Below are 21514 nucleotides of genomic sequence, written 5' to 3'. Positions count from 1 at the left end.
CGCCACCAGGGAAGCCCTGGACATTACACTATTAATACACTGTCAGACAGTGCTTTTTTTTTTTTTTTTTTAAAGCAGCTGAATTATACCATGGCTAATCTAGGCTTGACTGCCTTTTTCTTATGAACTGTTGCCTAGCCGTATCTCTTCATCCTTGACGTTATAGAGTTTAGGAGAAGGCCATGGGACCCTACTTTTATCCCTCTTAAATTGAATGTTAAGTTTCTGCCTGGTGCTTTGCAATGTTTAAATGAACCTACATACATGACTCCTAAACCTTCATCTCCAGTCCTAACTTCTCTTTTATTTACGACTAAATCTATATTTTCAACTGCTAAACCTATATTTTCAGCTGCTAACTATCAGGTTATTGAATCCATATGGTGGGACAGGCCCCAACACTAACATTTTCTATGTATCATCTCATTTAATCCTTATGAGGTTGAAGGTAGTTATATCTACTGTACAGATGCGGAAACTGAGGGACAGTTCTGTCCTTTTGTTAAAAAACATGGAGACATTTTTGGTTGTCATAATAAATAGGAGGGGGGTGCCTTGGTATTCAGTGGATGGGGGTCAGGGATACAGCTCAACAAAACAACAGAAGTTTTGTATCTTGCACAATTTTCATAACACTGGAAAATCTGATCTTAGTTACCTGAGGTTAGAGCTCTGACTGTTTTTTTTTTTTTTTTTTTTTTTTTTGCGGTATGTGGGCCTCTCACTGTTGTGGCCTCTCCCGTTGCAGAGCACAGGCTCCGGACGCGCAGGCTCAGCGGCCATGGGATCTTTCTGGACCCGGGCACGAACCCGTGTCCCCTGCATCGGCAGGCGGACTCTCAACCACTGCGCCACCAGGCAAGCCCCAGAGCTCTGACTCTTAATTTCATATATCCTCAAAGGACTTTTGCATGGTTTTAACACATACTGAATTTTCTAGAAACACAATTACTAAGTTGAGGGAGGATTGTACTTTGTGTTCTTGCAGCTTCATCAAGAGTTGTTCACCGTTCTGAAAAATTAAGTCACCAGCAGCATTGAAACTCGTATGATATTTGGTTTAGCAATGTACACACCAATATCAGTCTGTGCTCGTACCGTCTCAACATGGTGACTCTATGTGTATAGTTACAAACATACTCATTTAGCCTCATTTCAAAATGTTAAATATAAAATATTGGAAATATTCTATGGAATTTTATCTTAACTCTTCAAAACTGAACCTTTCCCTTATAGGTAGGTACAAGCATCTGATTAATTCATTACGTCTTCTAGTATAGTGACGCTTGAATATTTACACATTAAATCACACACTTCTTAAATCCTCCTGTATTTTATAGCTGGGTAGTTTAATAGTTTTTTAAAATTATTTGTGGAAGTAATTATATCACCTGCAAACTGCATTTCAGAACAGTAAAGGGGATGCAGGTTCTGGTATGAGACCATTGCTACACTACCTCCCTACTGCTCTCCCAGCAGGGGCTACACACCTCCCTGCCTTTGCTTCTGCTGTTCCCTCTGCCTGGCTGGTCTCCTCACTGCCCTTCCCACACCCCAATTCACATTTCTCTTTCAAGACCCAATGTAAATGTCATGTCCTTGAACCCTTCCACACTCCCCACCGCAACCCCTCCCTCCCCTGCCACATGCAACCCGGTCATCCTCTCTTTTGGTCTCTCTCTCCCAAAGAACTTTGATTCTTTGCCTGTCTGACCCATTCTCCTCAAAGCAGCAAAGAGTGATCTTAAAATATTAAGTCCTGTCTCCCCTTTGCTCTGCACTTAGAATTAGATCCAAATGCCCTCTATCATGGGCCTGTATGACCAGGCCCCTCTCACCTCTCTGACACCTCTAACCCTCTCAGTCTCACAGGCCAGGCTTCAATCACAATGGCTTTCTTTCTTTTTTACCAAAAAGGCAAACTCTTCTCACATTCAAGGGCTTTGAACTCTGCTTAGAAAGCTCTTGACCCTCCATTCACTTGGCTAGCTTCTCATTTTTTAGGAATCAGCTTAAATATCACCTCCTCAGAGAAGGCTTCCCAACTTACCCTTTTGGAAGTCCCTCTGCTGTACTAATTTTGGCCCATTTTTGTTTACTTCATAACAGTTACGACAATCGGTTAGACTCACTTGTCTGATTTCACTATAGAATATGAGCTCCCTGAGGAGAGGAGACCAAAGCTGTCTGTGACTCTCTAGCCCTAGCACAGTAGTTGCAAAACAGGTGTTTGTAGAGTGAATATACAATCATGCACATTTTACAGTTATTTTCTGTCTTTTGAACACATATTCACCTCACAGACCCCAGCAACTGGCAGAGTCCACAGCACACAACAGAGCTTGAATCTAGTTTCTGTATTCATCTACTCTCAGCTTTGGCTTCATGTTTTTTAATTGGCTGGAGGACTTATTACTCTGCTTTGCCTCTGGAATTTTTTTCTTGGGAAAATACAGTTCTGGTGGGTATGGTCCTGGAGCTCCTTGGTCATCCCAGGCCAGTGCCCAAGTCTAAACAATTCTCCCAACACACAGTGGCTGACAACAGCCACCTGCGACAACCTCACAGAGAACTCAGCGAGCTCCCCCAGGGTCTGCAACATCAGAGGAGGCGCATCCCAGACCACAGCGTGCATCAAGGTTGGGCCTGGTTTCTGGAATAAATGGACTATCCATTCAAAATCATTATATGTTGGCTTTGGAGGTCCACTTAATCACACACCTGGACTTGACTATGTTGTTATGTCTTCTAGCGTAGTTATTGAGCATTAACACATCAAAATATATGTTGTTTATTATAAATTACTTCCTCGAAAATTCTCCTTTATATTATGGGTAAGGTATTTTAACAATTTAAAAGAATTACATGTGTAGGTAATCGTATTATCTACAAACTGTATAAAGGGAGTGCAAGATCTGGGAGAGTTGAGAATCACTGCTATAGCACAACTATTAAAATAAAAAACTACTGACTGATAATATATGTGATATGCTAATGGGGGATGGAGACTCAAAAAGTGTAAGGCATAAACATCTCTATTATCAAGAACTCTAAAATCTAGTTGAAGACACCAACTTGAAATAACAACATAAACAAATCAATTACCCCCTCCCCAATATGCCAGAAGGCAATTCTATCATGATCACACAACTGTACAATAAATGAAGAGGTCAAGAATGCTTGATATTGCTTTTGTCTTTTCTCTGTCTTGATCCCTCAATAAGTACTAATGCATTAGTACTTAATCAAGAGATATGAACTTTTCCCTTCCTCTCTTCAGTGAGACGTATAGCAGATTGCTAACCTATCAACTTAACCACTAAATAAAATGACCATCAATCATCCTGCCCCAGGGATCTGGCCATAGGGGTTCCCCCTTGAAACTGCCAGCCCTATGGCTGCCTAAGAAATCCCTCTGGCTTCAAAATCCTCTCTCCCCAGCTGACAAGGGCATTCTTAGCTATGCCCTAAGGATGGCTGTACAGACTCATTCTTGGAACCCTCCCTTTAATGCTGCAATTCTCTCTGGTCCCTATACTTGCTGACTGCAGAGGCCCTGGAATAACTGTACTTTTTGTAGAAATTGTAAATCTTGCTTCAACTTTTCATGTCCTTCCATGAACAGAGTGTGCCATAAACTGCCTACTTTTCTTAATATCTCATTCCCAATTTTATTCAGACAGATAACGTGCCCAGCTAAGAGACATCCGTTTTCTAGCCTGCCTTGCAGTTCAGTGGGGCCATGAAGCTAAATTCTAGCCATTAAGCGAAAGCTGTTGGATGGGACTTCTGGGAGAGTTCCTTAAAAGAGAGGCAGAGAGCTGGGAGTACATGTTTGTCCTTCCTTCCTCCTTTCTGAAATACAGTGTGATGGCTCTCTTGGAATACAAGATGGCTTTGAGGATGAAAGCCACATGCTAAAGACAGAGTAGAAACACAGGAAGAAGCTGGGTTCTTTGGGATGACAAAGCCTCCATTCCAGCCCTGGCCAGTGTACCTCCAAACTTTCCTTAGGTGAGGGAAAAATTCACCATTATGCATTTAGTTAGGCAACTTCCATTCTGGGATTTCTGTTACAAGCAACTAAGCCTAACCCAAATTGATTCAGGAGGTTAACCCATGGAACCTTGTCTTTCCCCAATAATCTCATTCTGTCAGAGCCTTTATCTTGGGTTTGCAGTTATGCCAGTCCTAAACCCTATATCAGAGAAACATATCCTTGAAGAAATATGCCTGTAGACACTTCGGGGTGGAAGTAGGGAGAGTTTCATGGTACTATTCTTTGAGCATATTATAAATATAGTAGGCTTCCCCAGGCTAGCCTGGAGAACTAACCGCCAAGATCTGCATTGTTCCTCCAGGAAAAAAAAATAAAAGTTCTGAGTCCAAACAATTGATATACAAATAAAATGTGTAGAACACAAGCAATGAAAATTACAAAAGACAGCAAAAGAGTAAAAAGAACTAAAAGGTCTTGATAATCAACTCTTTAATTAAAAAATAAGACCACAGTTATTATGGAAGTGCTAATGTAGGGCTGCAGTACTATAATTTAGTAGTCCATTAGATACTCTAGTGGTTAGGGGTAATTCTAGAAGACAATATCACATGTTACCCCAGTACTTAAAGGAATTAACCAGGAATTCAGTCCTACTTTTTCATCCTCCCCCACATCCAACCATAATGGTTTCCTATCAGCCCCAATTCCTGGCCTCTTCCCAGACATATTCTGGGAAATTTATCTGCAGTTTAAAGACACCTAAGAGAGGGACTTCCTTAGTGGCGCAGTGATTAAGACTCCACGCTCTCAACGCAGGGGGCCCGGATTCAATCCCTGGTTAGGGAACTAGATCCCACATGCATGCCACAACTAAGAGTTTGCATGCTACAACTAAGGAGCCAGCGAGCCACAACTAAGGAGCCCTCAAGCTGCAACTAAGGAAACAGCCTGTCACAACTAAGGAGCTTGCCTGCTGCAACTAAGACCCAGCGCAACCAAATTAATTTTTTAAAAACTATTAAAAAAAAAGAGAGACACCTAAGAGGGATGGAAATAACACACTACAGTGTTTCAAGACCAAATATGGCACAGCTTCTGTACAGAATGAGAGTTATAAGCAAAATTCATCACTTACTCATAGTTGAAAACTGGCTGGCCAAAGAAAATGAACTTGGTTTATAACACAAAAGTAGTACAGATACTTTATTCTCCTCTTTCCTCTGGATGGTTCTGCCTTGTCATGATGTCCTGAACATAATATGTAATTTATAAATAATAATGGTTTTATTTCTTGTGTACACAGAGTGATCATATTTCCCAATTAAAAAACCAGGACATAAAGGATGACAACGCGCTTTTGTGCTACCTGTGAAGATAAGAGTTAGTTGGGGAGAAGCTGCTTAAATACCAACATAAGGAAATATTTAGAAACAGTATTTTTTCCACTGCCTAGTTTTCTTTCTTTTTTTTTTTTTTTCTTGCGTTATGCGGGCCTCTCACTGTTGTGGCCTCTCCCATTTGCGGAGCACAGGCTCCGGACGCGCAGGCTCAGCGGCCATGGCTCACGGGCCCAGCCGCTCCGCGGCATGTGGGATCTTCCCGAAACGGGGCACGAACCCGCGTCTCCTGCATCGGCAGGCGGACTCTCAAGCACTGCGCCACCAGGGAAGCCCTAGTTTTCTTTTTAAATTAATTTCATTGAGGTAAAATTTATATACAATAAAACGTACCCATTTTAGACTACAGTTCAGCAAGTTTTGACAAATGTATATACTGGAATAATCACCACCATGATCAAAATATAGAATACTTCTACTACCCCAAAAAGTTCCCTCTTACTCCTGTGCTTTTAATCTGCCTGCCTCTACTCTCAGCCCCAAGCAACCACCGATCTACTTTCTGTTATCCCAATATTTTGAAACTGGATTCCTTTAAGTACAAATAGCAGCAATGAGGATGAGTTTTAAAAATTGCTTAATAAAATTGTCTCCAACATTTTAAATAAGAGAATCTAAAAATCTGATTGTAATTTTAAAAGTTCAAGAAAATGTATATGCTTCAATCTTCTTGATTATATATAATATTTTAAAACTATTACAAGCATTTAAATGATAAAATAGTGTCAAAAAAGTACTAAAGTCTAATAGCACATTTTACACTTTTCTGTCTTAAGGTTTGGCTCCACATTCAACTTTAAACTCCCACGGGAGCCAAGTCTTTTATTCAAGTTGGCATCCCCGGTACCTAACACAGCACAACGAATGTTCAAAAATTGCTGAGTTACTGATCTAGGTGACTAGATCTAATTTTATGCTGAAACTGAGTCACTCCTAAACCTGTTCCAATTAACAAGTTAAATAATTGTTGCAGACTCAAACACCATTTAAAAAATGCTGTACAAGCAACCAAATCTTCCATAATTTTACAGTTTTTTTTTTTTTTTAATTTAGTTTTGGCTGCATTGGATCTTCGTTGCTACATGCAGGCTTTCTCTAGTCGCGGTGAGTGGGGGCTGCTCTTCCGTGAGGTACACGGGCTTCTCACTGCGGTGGCTTCTCTTGTTTCAGAGCATGGGCTCTAGGCACGCGGGCTTCAGTAGTTGTGGCACGTGGGCCCAGTAGTTGTGGCTCGCGGGCTCTAAAGCACAGGCTCAGCAGGTATGGCGCATGGGCTTAGTTGCTCCGTGGCATGTGGGATCTTCCCAGACCAGGGCTCAAACCCATGTCCCCTGCACTGGCAGGTGGATTCTTAACCACTGCGCCACCACGGAAGCCCAATTTTACTGTTCTAACCAAAGAACTTAAAAAAAACTGGTAAGATACTGATAATACAGAATAGTGGGGTTTTTTTTAAGCCTACCATTACCAGAAGAGAATTCATTCTTAGTTTACCACTAAAAAATGGTATATTTTGACCTGGAGTGTTCTCAGAGCCTAGATTTGGTGTGAGCTAGTATAAGCTCTAGGCTCTGAGAATACCCCAATTCAAAACTATTTGTTCTTTTACCGGGCTGTTTGGGTGACTTGTGGTCATGGTTAATTGGAGTCTATCTATCACGTTAAAAGCTGTCTCATTCTATTTATTCTCCATGCCTAGATCACAAACATAGGAAAACTGAATATACATAATACTATAATGAACTTACATCTGAATAAAAAAAGAAAAAAAAACCCAACAAAAATGGAACTTTAAAACAGTATAATTAACTATAATTACTATGTAAAACTATATTATAAAGGATAAATACTTCAAACAGCCCCTTAAATGAACATTATAAATTAGCAAGTACTTAAGGCCCTTTTCTCCTTGAAAAAATTACCTCAGGTAACAAACAGAAAAGAGGTAGTTAACTCTACCCACAGATAGGCTTGGATAAATACCCAAATTCTTACATTCCAATTTGCCTCATTAGAAAGCATCATGGGCCATCAAACCCCTTTAAACATCACTAAACCACCTGGCTCAATTTCAACATACTCTCATAACTATGTTATAAAGCCCAGGACAGGCTAGAACTAATCTTCCATGTGCTGCATTTTGAGATTCTGTGTCCTGGTGACTTAACGAGGCTCCTGAGTCTCAGCAGTCAATCTGAATCACAACATAAAATGGAATCTACCTGGGAAATGTTCTTGGGGCAAATCCTTTTTGCTATACGTTGATTCTTAATAGCTTCAATTACGATGATACTTATAGATGATTATAAAATGTAACACCTGTCATTCTTACCTAATGAGTCAGAGATAAAGAAATTTTATGGTACTGTCACAAATTCCCTACCTTCCTCGCAAAGTAGAGAATAAAATGTTCCACACAGATGCTTTACTTAGATCAGTCAATGATATGACGTATAGCTAAACGAGGCCAATTTCATTTGTCATATATGAAAGTCAGTTAAGTGTCAAAATCATAATTTTTGGCTAACTTCAAGGCTACAGGATATTTTCCAATAATACCACTATATTTCCAGTGTATTTATCAGTATATATAAATATTACATATTTATCACTGAATGAATTTAAGTAGAAGCTATAAGTAAAAACTTATAAAACTCGTTAGAAGGCTGAGGAGAGCCAAAAATTTCTTGTCAAGATTGAAAAATGCTACAATTGATTAACTAGAAGCCACAGAAAACTGGACAAGGGTGAAGGTGGGGTTTAAGTTAAAACACCCTCTGAAGGGCCCTAAAGACCAAATAGCAAAACAAGAAATGGTAAGACTAGGGGAAAAAAAATACACTTATGTAATCATTCAAATACCCATTATGGATTCAGCACTATGTTAGCAGTTTGGGGGAATAAAAAATTATACAACATAGTCCCTGTTCCCAAAGAGCTTACAATGCTGCTAGAGAAACAAGTCATAGGCATTCTATGTCATGCGCCATTTAAATAACAATCCAAATAAAACATACAGGAATGAAGGCAAGGAATGGACAGATGTAAGTACGAGTGGTTGAGAAGGCTTCATAGCCACGGATGAATCTGAGCCGGGCCCTAAGAAGCTGAATTTTAATAGGCAGAAATTGAGAAGAGCACGAGCAAAGGCCAGAAGACGAGAGGACACGGTGGTCCAGCACTCTGCAAGGAGACTACTCAGGGGCAGATGCAGAGGAGACAGGTCATGTCAGTCATACTGGGGAGAGTGTTAAATGCTATTATCCTTTACACAATTTAAAGGCATGAAATATCTGTGAATATAATTATCATATTTCAATATTTTCAAAAGAAACTGTTTTGGAAATAATTAGAGGAGGAGTCAGAACTAGAGGAGAGGAATTTCAGGAAAGGATGATGTAGACCAGAGGTTCTCGAAGTGGCCCACAGACCTCTTGGGGGGTCTCTGAGACACTTTCAGAGGGTCTGTGAGGCTGAAACTATTTTCATAATACTACTAAGATGTTATTTTCCTATTTCACTGTGTTGACATTTGCACTGATGGCACAAAAACAATGGTGAATGAAACTGCGGTTGTCAAGCTGTGGAACCAAAGTGTACTAATAGCATTGCATTCTTTTTTTTTTTTTTTTTAAACAGCCTTATGAGGCATAACTGATGTACAATAAACAGTGTATATTTAAAGTGTACAATTTGATGAATTTTGTGTGTGTGTGTGTGGTACACGGGCCTCTCACTGTTGTGGCCTCTCCCGTTGTGGAGCACAGGTTCCGGACGCCCAGGCTCAGCGGCCATGGCTCACGGGTCCAGCCCCTCCGCGGCATGTGGGATCTTCCCGGACTGGGGCACGAGCCCGTGTCCCCTGCATCAGCAGGCGGACGCTCAACCACTGCCCCACCAGGGAAGCCCAAGTTGATGAATTTTTTACATACGTACACACCTGAGAAACCATCACTACAATCAAGATGACAAACATTTTGATCACGTCCACAAGTTTTCCCATAACCCTCTGTAACCTCTCTCTACCCCCTCATTCTTAGATAACCACTGATCTATTTTCTGTCACTATAAATTTGTTTGCAAGTCCTACAATTTTATATAAATGGAAGCATATAGCAAGTACTCCTTCTTCACGCTAACACTAACCAAAGGCAAACTAAACAAAGCAGACTTTGGACGAAGTAGACATCAGAACAAGGAAGGACTCAGGAAAGAGAGGATCATCACATCTTGATAAAATATCAATCCATTAAGAGAACATAATAATCCTAAATGTTTATGACCCTAAACTGTTACTAGCTGCTAAACAAAAACTGATCAACCTAAACTGAAAAAGAAATAAATATGCAACTATAGTTGAGAAATTTCAATACCTGTCTCTATATAATGGGTAAAACAAGTGTACGTAAAATCAGTAGGGATACAGGGGACATGAACAATCAACTTAATTGACATTTACAAAAGACAAAAACAGCAGAATACACATTATTTTCAAGTGCACAAGCTATCAAGATTGACTATATTCTGGGCTATAAAACAATAAATTTAAAAGGACTGAAATCATACAAAGTATGTTCTCTGAACACAACAGAATTAGAAATCAATAACAGAAAGACAGCTGGAAAATCCCCAAATATGTGCAAACTAAACATTATACTTCTAAGTAAACCATAAGTCAATGAAAAAATCGCAAGGGAAATCACAAGAAAATATTTTGAATAGAATAAAAATTATCTTGAAAACTTGTATCTTGAAACCCATCAGCTAGAAAGCTTCCTAAAACTTAAAAGACTTTTCTGATGAGAATGGTGATGCTATTAACAAATGTCACTTTTTCTATAATAAAGTATATAAAGATGCATCAACATTTCGAAGATCTATATAGCTTAGTAAACCAATATTTTCCAAATGGCCAATGAAAAGTATTACGAAAGATCCATTCCATGCAAGATAGACCAATGGATTTTACTGAAAGACTAGGAAGGGTTCATTGATCATGGGTTCAGATTCTTTTTTTTTGGGGGGAGGTATGCGAGCCTCTCACTGTTGTGGCCTCTCCCGTTGCGGAGCACAGGCTCCGGACACGCAGGCTAAGTGGCCATGGCTCACGGGCCCAGCCGCTCTGCGGCATGTGGGATCTTCCCGGACCGGGGCACGAACCCGTGTCCCCTGCATCGGCAGGCAGACTCTCAACCACTGCACCACCAGGGAAGGCCATGGGTTCAGATTCTTGATTGCAACAAACAAACCTTTAAGAGACTACTCATTAGTGGTAGAAACAACCCAAATTTGGTGGAGTATCAAAAAAATCCACAATTATCTAAACAGGTTGCCAAAATGCTCCTCTCTTTTTCAGCTGCATATGTGTGTAAAGCAAGATATTCTTCATATACTTAAAACAAACCAAAAATCACAAGACTGAATGACGCAGACAGAAGAAACCAGCTGTCTTCTATTAAGCCAGACACTAAAGAGACAACAATGTAAACAATGCCACTACTCTCATAACATTAAAAAGAAATTTGGAATATAATTATTTTCATAAAAATGTCACTTAAATTCACATACAATGAGTTTATTCTAAATAAACATTAAAAATTTTTTTATCAGTTTTAATGTTTAACTACCCACCATTTTACGACAGACGCAAGAGGGCTTGAAACAATAAGTAGTAAGATTTAGTGACTGAATGAATTATAGTGGTAAAAGTAAAACACCTTAGGTAACTTTGATGTAAGATCACTTCATGCTCAGAAAACTTTGAGATAAAAAAATGATATAATCTTAATGGACTTGGTTGTTCATAGCAGATTTGCCTGTTCTAATCTAGAGAATTAATCACCGTGTGAGCTGAAGAAAACTCATTAACTAAAAATATCAGATTTTATAAGAGTTCAATTAGAATTCCAGCACATTACCAAAAGGCTGCCTTTTATACCCACACTTAATAAATAGGACACGTTTTTGTACAGTGCTACCATGCCTGGGCTGAAACAGAACAACTGATGGGGTCAGATTAGAGATTCACCCAAGGCAGAGTGAGCCTAGATCCAGCACAGAGAGAAGCCTTCATCCTAGCTGGGTAGTCCTCACAGGACTGAATGTATCCAGACCCCCTGCAGGCATATAGTGCAGTAGTTAAAGCTTGTGGAGGCAGACTGCTTAGTTTATTCTTTTCTTAGTTGTATGATTTCAGAAAAGGTTTACTTAACCTCTTGGTGCCTCACTTTTCTTTTTTTTTTATAAATTTATTTATTTGTTTGTTTATTTATGGCTGCATTGGGTCTTTTTGCTGCCCGCAGGCTTTCTCTAGTTGCTGCGAGTGGGGGTTACTCTTCGTTGCAGTGCACGGGCTTCTCATTGCAGTGGCTTCGCTTGTTGCGGAGCACGGGCTCTAGGCACGCGGTCTTCAGTAGTTGTGGCTCGAGGGCTCTAGAGCACAGGCTCAGTAGTTGTGGCGCACGGGCTTAGTTGCTCCGTGGCATGTGGGATCTTCCGAGACCAGGGCTCAAACCCGCGTCCCATGCATTGGCAGGCAGATTCTTAATCACTGTGCCACCAGGGAAGCCCTCATTTTTCTTAAAATAGGGATAATTATTAAATCATAGGGTTACTGTGGGGATTATAAAGGTAAAGCACTTAGAAAAGCACCAAGTATGAGTACTTGATAAATGTTACTATTACAGTGTTTTACCTGAAATATGGAGTAATAAAGTACTAGTCTAATATACAGGGTCGGTTAGGGTATGAGAAATATTAATAAGCTACTCTAAAAGTTAACTATGATATCTAAAAGGTCTAGGATTAAAGATCCATAGAGTAATCACAATTAAGGTTATTTAACAAATTACCTCAAAGTTATCATTTAAAAATGAGTAAATAATAGATTTGGTATAGACTTTGGATTCAGAAAACATCTACTGAATGTTTTCAAAACCAATGCATTTCTTTTATTGTTGTGAGGAAAAAAAAGTATCCTCAACTAACAATTATGGGGCAAGTGATATGTTTTTCCTTTTTTTTTTTACGAAAACCAAAATTTAAGTAAAACATTAAAAAATTTAATAAAGGAAAGATACAAAGTATTGATAGCTGTATGATAATATTATAACTATGAAAGCACCAGCATCTAAACCTTCACTCAAAGCGAAAAAGGAAAAATATAAGTTGAATGGAAAATGACTCAAGAGTCCAAGGACAATCAGCCTGTATGAGAGGAAAGTCCAGAGGGAGAGTGGTGGTAACCGGCAGGAGAAGAGCAGGTGGGTGAACAGCCTGCTGTGATGGCAAAATATATCCTGTAGGGGCAGGATGAAGGACTCTAGCACCTTGACCTGACGCTGGGCAAGGCAGAGTCATTCAAACAGCTTTCTGGGACTACTCCCATTGCTGGTCGATGCCTAAGACAACAGAAACCAGGGCAGGGAGTTTGCAAAATCACCCCACAAACTGAACTGGCAGTTTGAGGTAGAAAACACTTTGAAAAGAGGATATGGTAGTCTGCAAACTGCCGTCAGTTATGTCAACGCGTGGCAAAGAACTTCCACGTTCTTACTTCTGCAAGCACCCCCGTGCTTCTGCAGGACATCTACAGCCAAACACTGGGAGCCCAGCACTCTCTGCTTCAGGCCATAAACCTGTACTAAACACCTCAGAGCAGAGATGGCAGCAGCAGCCCGGAAGGCTTCTAGGATTCCAGGAATGCTTGAATGCTTCTTCATGTAATCAGCTTTGTACCTCCATCTGCCTCACTGACAGAACAAGGACTTAGATGTAGGTCAGGAGGAAAGGAAGTTGTACACACAGTCTATGTTTCTGATATACTCCAAATCAGCTCAGGTGCTGTTTAAAGGCAAAGGAGAGAGTGTGCAGGAAGTTTGGTGACTAGGAAAATAATAAGAAGGCTGCTCATCTTTGTAGGCCAAACATTATACTTCCTTTGAGCAAATCTTTGGGTTTGAGTAAATAGGATAATCAAGACTCACGGTGACTACTTTTCAGAGAAAAAGACAGTGAGGAAAAAAGTACCAAGGAGATTCTAATTTGTGATCTTTTCTCAAGAAAAAGTTATACTATGATTAAAAGAAATGTACTGACTTACCTGGAAAATATCTGTCTTGTCTTCAAATAAACTGACAAAATATTTATAGTCAGCATAAGCCCAGAATTTGGAATGATCATAGTCTCTAAATGGTCCAGAAATACTAGATCGGTCACAGTTCCAGGTCAGAAACTCTTCAAGTGTAGCTTCTACGTAACTACATGTGGTTTCAAACTGAGGAGCTGCAATGTAAGAGAACCCAACTTTAAATGTACATTGAACACAGTTTCCAAATATTGTTGTTTTCTTAAATGAGGATAATTTCAACCAGGAAGTATTAACTATTATTTAACATTAATTAGAAATTAATTATGTACTTGCTAAATAATTAGAACCATTTACAACACTTAATACTCTTGATTAAAAGTAAAAAACACAATTTTAACCTTAAGATTAAAGACTACCCTTTCTATAGCCTGATGCAGTAATCCAGTGGAATACTTTAGTTTATCACTTCCCCTCAATCATTAAGTAGACAACAGCAATTTAAAGTCTGTTCAATTATTCATTAACCCATTTATTTCAGAATCATTTATTAAGTACCTAATTTGTAACTAGCATTGTGCTCAGGCTTGCAGGAACATAAAAGAAATAGATAATACTCTTGAGTTTAGACTATATTTAGATAAAAAGAAAACGTCAACCAGAATAATAGGGAATTTGAGGCATCATATAACTAGATGCCAAATTTTGTGCCGTAGACACCTAGGAAAAGGCAAAGACCGCCGGAGATGAGGGCTGATCAGGAAAGCTTGAAGAAAAGTCTACTGTCTGTCCATAGTGGTTTGTTATTACGGGTAGAACTCATTTATACAAGAATTATTCTTCTAAATAGTGATGAAATGAGGTTTTTTTTGCAATTAGCTGAATACTTGTAATGTACATTGGGATGTTAATATTCAAGAAACCTGATTATGATCTATTTTGGAAAACATGAAATCCTTTCAAGAGGAGATGTAGATCTAACACATGTAAATCAGTCAGCACAATGCTAGACACATAGCAGATGCTCAGTAAAAGTTAGACACTATTATTAGTACTTTTTATTATTCATTCATATATTTACTTGGGGCACTTTTAAAAGTTAGCTGAATTGGTAGTAGGAAGAAAAGGATATTCAAACATCTTTTATCTTTTCCATCCATTTCTGCTCAAACTGTTTAGGATTATCCCAATCACGTTTCTCCCTCCTCTCTTTATCCTAAAACCTTATAATGGCAGAGAAATCATGGAGGGGAGGGTGTGTGTCACCCTTAATTCATTTACTTCATCAACTTGTCACCTGACTTTAAGAAGCAGGAAAACTTTACTAGGCTACATTTATCTAAAAGATGAAACCCTGCAGATTTAAGAACTATTTAAATTTGATAATTTTTGAGACACATTTAGAATAGTGGTTGGCACACACTGACCCATCAATATATAAAAGCTCTTAATATTATCAACATCATCATCAAGAATTTACCATAACAGCATTGGAATACACGTTTTTTTTTTAACAAACAAAAACCCATGTAGCAAGAAAGCTGCTTCGTGCTGGAATCATTTCTAAATCATTTCTTCAGTAAGCTCCAATGTGAGCCTGAACACATTCTACTGTCCTGTAAGTTTTCACTTCACAGAATTCAATCCAACTGATCCAATGGGATACTAAAGCCATTGCTTGAGCCACCTGCCCCTAGGGTAGACTGAGGACTTTTCAGTTATGACCAGTTTTCACAGGCACATCCGTACTGCACCCTCATCCGAAGACTTCATTTTCTGTCACAGCAAGTGCTGTACTTAAAAGAATGAAAATCTAAAAATGCAAACAACTACACGTGAGAACTGTTACTGTCAGGGGAAAATTACAATGAATGGAATGAATGAAAATGACAGACTTTTTCATTTACATAGTGATTTCAAAATAGAATCTTTTCACCCGTTCCTGGTAATAATGGCACCAAAGGCATTGTTTTCATTCTGTTATCATGACAATTTCTTTCTGGGTAGTACAGTTGTTTTTCTTAGTTTATTCTATGCAATGGAATTATTCCTTTCTAACTTGATTATTATTGTTCTTTGGTTTAACATTAAAGTAGCCTAGGCAGCTGCAACTTTCATCCTACTTACTGTCAAAATGTTAGGTAAGAGGAGGCTCAACTGAGTTTAGGATTTGGAAATAGTGTATAAATTCAGTTTGCTTTTGACTCTTATAAAAGGGAGTCCTAAAATATTTTTTGCACAGCAGTGAAACAAATATTTCTCCATTTTGTTAGACTTCATCACTTCACAATCAAGAAACACTTGGAATGTGGGTACCGACTATGACTTTTGATTGTTACTCCACTCCCTATGAACAAATATTTAGGATTATTTCTACATCTGCTTGCCAAATCACTGCCAGCTGAGGTATAGTGTTGTCACTGAGAATATATGTTGGCAAATGAATCTGATCCAAAATGTTTCAAAGAGCTACTGTGATGTTATTATCTGCTTCCTAAAATAAGCTAAGAGACACATTACAGCCAAATATGCCAGTTATTAATACTATTATTTCAAGCATTCTAGAAAAATTCTAACCAAGACCTAAAACAGAAATAAATATGCTCAACAGAAAGGAAACAAAGTTATCATTGCTTGTAAGATCATATGCCTGTCTTACTAAAAAGCCCACAAGAATAAACTAAAAAACTATGTACACTATTAACTGGCTGGATAAAAAATAAACACACAAAAAATAAATGGCTTTTATTTGTATATCAATCACAGTTTGAAAAACAAAAGAGGCAAAAATATTTCCTAACAGCTATAAAAATTTTATAATATTTTAAGAAATTTGTAGACTTATGTGAAAACTCCAAATCTTTTTATTCCCCCAAATCTTTTTACTGAGGCAAAACAAACTAGGTAAGTGAAGATTACACATTCTTGTGTAGTAAGATACAGTATTGTCACAAGGTAGATTCTTTCCAAATTACATAATTTATAGCACTTCATGAATTTTCATTTAAAATCCTGTTGACTGAAAGAAAAAAAGAAAAACACATGACCTAAAAGTTGCAGGTTATGTTTTATTCGGGTATCTTACTGAGGACTATAATCTGGGAGACGGCCTCTCAGATGCTCTGAGGAACTGTTCTAAAGAGGTAAGCGAGGGCTTCCCTGGTGGCGCAGTGGTTGAGAGTCCGCCTGCCAATGCAGGGGACACGGGTTTGTGCCCCAGTCCGGGAAGATCCCTACATGCCACGGAGCAACTAGGCCCGTGAGCCATGGCTGCTGAGCCTGCGCGTCCGGAGCCTGTGCTCCGCAACGGGAGAGGCCACAACAGTGGGACGCCGTGTACCTCAAAAACTAAAAATAAAAAAAAAGAGGTAAAGGAGGAGCCAGTATATACAGGACTTTTTGTGAAAAAAAAAAAAAGTAGCTTTTACAAAAAAAACCAGACACCTCAAGTTAATGATTTTAGTGCTTTTCTATGGATGGAACGATGCAAAAGTCTCAGCTCATTGATATTATTGCTTTGATATGCATCTTAACTATCTAGGGCCAGGATCCTGTTTTTCTCCATTCCGAATGCCCCTCAGGGAGCACCATTATGGGGCGGGGGAGGCAGCTGCAGTGGCTGATGGCTTGAGGGCACGCAACATTCATTGTTTAATGTGAGCTCACTGTTTAATTCTAAAATTCGTTTAGAGGAATAAAATTCAATTGTATCTAATAAAATACTGAGAAAGAAGAGTGATTAGGGAGGATGAACTGTTCTTTCAAATATTAAAATATATACCAGTTGCTAAAATAGTTTTTAAAAAGTGTTTTACTTGGGGGCTTCCCTGGTGGTGCAGTGGTTGAGAGTCCGCCTGCCGATGCAGGGGACGCGGGTTCGTGTCCCGGTCCAGGAGGATCCCACATGCCGCAGAGCGGCTGGGCCCGTGAGCCATGGCCGCTGATCCTGCGTGTCCGGAGCCTGTGCTCCGCAGTGGGAGAGGCCACACAGTGAGAGGCCTGCGTACAGCCAAAAAAAAAAAAAAAAAAAGTGTTTTACTGGCTCCAAAACTGATAGCTCAATAAAATGCCCAAAAACAGATGCTGGAATATATAAGAATATAGTAATATAATAAAGATGGTTTCAAAGTCAATAGGGGAAAAAAGGATTATTCAGTAAATGGTACTACAATAAAGATGTTATTTCCAACTTAACTATTTGGGAAAAAGTCAGTGAACGCCACATACTAAAATAAATATGGAATGGATAGAGAGTAAAATATAAAAAAGAAATCATTAAGCTGAAGAAAATATTAGAACAGTTATCTATTGTCCCCTGAAGAAAATATTAGAACATTTATCTACTGTCAGGATACAGAAGGAATTTCTAAATAAAATAAGAATAAAAATATTAATGAAATATTATTTGACTTAAAAAATATGAAGCAAAAATCAAAAGTCAAACAATAAACTGGGAAACATTTGTTTAGTACATTAGTAAACAAACACAGTATTCTTAATATTAACATGAGGAATTTATTTATTAAAAAATCGCCAAACCCTGAAACCCTAATAAGGATAAGCGAAAGAACAATTACCAAAAATACCAATTATTCATAAACATGAACATATGGTTCAACATCACCAGCAAAGATATGTTAATTAAAGTCAGGAGACACCCATCTCTCACCTATCAAGAAGATAGTTGTTGTTTTGGGTTTTCTTTGCGGTTCGCAGGCCTCTAACTGCTGTGGCCTCTCCCGTTGCGGAGCACAGGCTCTGGACGCGCAGGCCCAGCGGCCATGGCTCACGGGCCCAGCCGCTCCGCGGCATGTGGGATCCTCCCGGACCGGGGCACGAACCTGTGTCCCCTGCATCCGCAGGCGTACTCTCAACCACTGCGCCACCAGGGAAGCCCAAGAAGATAGTTTTTTAAAAACAAAAATTTCAGTTTGGGCAAAGGAGTGGCCAAACAGGCACCCTGGCATGTTCTGAAAGGAAAGTAAATGTAAACCACCCTTCTGCAAAGCACTTGACCTCATGTATCAAAGGTCTTTCATTCTTTCACTCCACAGACGTCTGACTATCCAGATATTAGGTGCTCAGCCAATAATGAGATGTGGCCCTGGCCCTTACAAGGTGGCCCTCTTGAGGGGAAGAGAGACTTTAAACAGATAATTACTTACACAACTAACCATGTGATTACAACTGTGCTAAGTGTTACTCAGAAATACAAGGTGCTCTGAGATAACTTAATAGTAACACCTGATTTGGGGGGTGAGGGAGGGAGATGTGGTCAGAAACACTACCATGAGGAAACAACTTTGGGGCTAAGATCTGAAGGAAGCAGAGCAATTAACTAGGTAAAGCTGGGGTAAGGGGAAGTGGGAAAAGAGAGAAGAACGGCTAGACTGTATATGCAAAGGCCCTGAAGTAAGAAAAAGCAAATCTCTGGAAATACAAAAACTGGAAAAAATGCTTTTTTGCCCCAAGCTCAGAAAGAGGAATTAAGCTGAGGAGGCCAACTGAGCTTTCTATACCATAACAAAAATGCTGGTCTTTAGCCTAAGGGTAATGGGAAGCCATCTAAGGGTTTTAAACAGGCAAAGAAGATGAGATTTTTCTTTTTTTAAAACTGTCTCTGGTTTCAGTATGAAGAATGGCTGAGGCGGGAGGGCAGGGAGTGCACAGGGACTAGGGACGAGGCTACTGCAACCACGGAGGTGAGAGAGCAGGCTAACCCCAACTGGAGGATGGCCTCGGACAGAGAAGCAGGTGGATGCTGGATACTTCAGGTGTAAGTCACCAAGTCACCAGACACCACTTAGAGAGGCCATCTGACTGACGCAGAGGCTTCTGGCATAAGAAGCTTCTTGGATAGTACTGCTCCTGGTGATAATGTTCACACCCTGTGACCCAGGCATTCTCCTAGGAATCTATCCTAGGGAAACAATCAGAAACTTGGGCAAGATTTATTTTCAAACATGTTCAGTACAGTCTTATTTATAAATTTAAAACTGCTAAGCAATCTAAGCAAAATAGGAGAATTTTTTTTTTTTTTTTTTTTGCAAATGTTTTTTTTTTTTTATACACAATGTATTTATTTATTTATTTATTTATGGCTGTGCTGGGTCTTCATTTCTGTGCATGGGCTTTTTCTAGTTGTGGCAAGTGGGGGTCACTCTTCATTGCGGTGCGCAGGCCTCTCACTATCGCGGCCTCTGTTGTTGCGGAGCACAGGCTCCAGACGCGCAGGCTCAGTAATTATGGCTCACGGGCCCAGTTGCTCCATGGCATGTGGGATCTTCCCAGACCAGGGCTCGAACCTGTGTCGTCTGCATTGGCAGGCAGATTCTCAACCACTGCGCCACCAGGGAAGCCCAAAATAGGAGAATTTTAAAAATAAATTATGGTACTACCATACAATGGAATATTAGGTAGCCATTTAAAAGTCATATTTAATGTCAAGAGAAGCTGCTCAGAATATGTTAAGTAAAAAAAGAGAAAACGCAGGCTGTTCAAATGAAGACAATTTTATTTTTAAAATACAGAAAGGCCTGCATGGACATATATCAAAATGTAATTAGTGATTGCCTCTTGGTAATAGGACTAAGTGTTTTTAAATTTCTTTGGGTCTTCCCATTTTTCCAGTGTTCTCTAAAATGAGAAGGTATATTTTAATTTTTGAAGTCATTTCTATTTTTAAATAATATTTTTTGAGCATTTACTATGTGCTAGGCACTGTTCTAAATGTTTAATGACTATGAACCCATTTAATCTTGAAAACATTTCTAAGATACAGAAAAATTAAGTGACTTGCTCAAAGTGACAGAGTAAGCCAAAATTTGAACCCACGCAAGCTGACTTGAGTCAGCTCTCTTACATCAATCACTACCCTACACTGCTTGTGGAAGTACTGTATTTATACTCAAAGAAATAACTTTAAAAAGAACAAATTATTAAGGCAACCCACATAATGGGAGAAAATATTTGCACATCATGTATCTGATAAGAGTTAGTATCCAGAATATATGAAGATCTCTTATACCACTCAACAACAAAAAGGCAAAAAAAAAAAAAAAACCCCAAAACACACATAAAAACAAAAAATCTCAATTCGAAAACAAGCAAAGGATCTGAATAGACATTTCTCCAAATTAGATATACAAATGGTCAATAAGCCCATAAAAAGATGCTTGACAACATTAGTCATTCGGGAAATGCATCAAAACTATAATGAGATAATACTTCACACCCACTAGGATGGCTAGAATAAAAAATGGAATAAGTATCGCCAAAGATGTAGAGAAACTGGATCCCTCACACGTTGGGGTGGGAATGTGAAATGGTTCATCTGTTTTGGGCAACACTTTGGCAGTTCCTCAAAAGGTTAAACATAGTTGCTGCGTGACTCGGCAATTACACTTCTAGGTTTAACCCAAGAGAAGTGAAAACGTATGTCCACAAAAAAACGTGTACCTAAATGTTCATAGTAGCATTATTCATAATAGCCAAAATGTGGAAATAACCCAAACGTCCATCAACTGATGAATGGATAAACATTTTGTTTATCCATATGATGGAATATTATTCAGCAATAAAAAGAAAATACAGATACATGCTAAAACATGGGTAAATCTTGAAAACATGATACGTGACAAAAGCTAGACACAAAAGGCCACAACTGTATGATTCCATTTATATATATATCCAGAATAGGCAATCTATAAAAACAGAAAGTAGATTAGTGATTGCCAGGGGCTGGAGAAGGGGGTGAATGGGGAGTGACTGCTAATGGGAACCAGATTTTTCAGTGTGACGAAAACGTTCTGGAATTAGATAGTGGTTGTGGTTGCACAACATTGTGAAGATGCTAAAACCACTGAATTGTATACTTTCAAATGGTAAATTTTATGTGAATTTCGTCTGAATTTTAAAAAAGAACAAATTATCTTTAGTAAAAACTCAGAGCAGTTTCTCTCGATTGCAGAGACTTTCTACTTCCCTTTTTCTTCTATGCTGGAGTACTAACTTTAAAATGTCAAATTACTG

General features: G+C 39.0%; 1 protein-coding gene across 1 annotated transcript in view; it reads right to left on the bottom strand.

Annotated features, from left to right (window-relative positions):
- HSPBAP1 (HSPB1 associated protein 1) overlaps positions 1 to 21514 on the bottom strand; it is a 55666-nt gene that overhangs the window by 20924 nt on the left and 13228 nt on the right. The window contains 2 exon segments of the mRNA XM_007449700.1: positions 13135 to 13239; positions 13499 to 13680. Of these exon segments, the coding sequence (XP_007449762.1) occupies positions 13135 to 13239; positions 13499 to 13680 (287 nt within the window).

Source organism: Lipotes vexillifer, unplaced genomic scaffold (genome assembly GCF_000442215.2).
Source record: "Lipotes vexillifer unplaced genomic scaffold, Lipotes_vexillifer_v1.1 scaffold1378, whole genome shotgun sequence".
Taxonomy (NCBI): Eukaryota; Metazoa; Chordata; class Mammalia; order Artiodactyla; family Lipotidae; genus Lipotes; species Lipotes vexillifer.
Note: the sequence above shows the minus strand (reverse complement) of the source record. Positions and strands in the feature narration are given on the sequence as shown.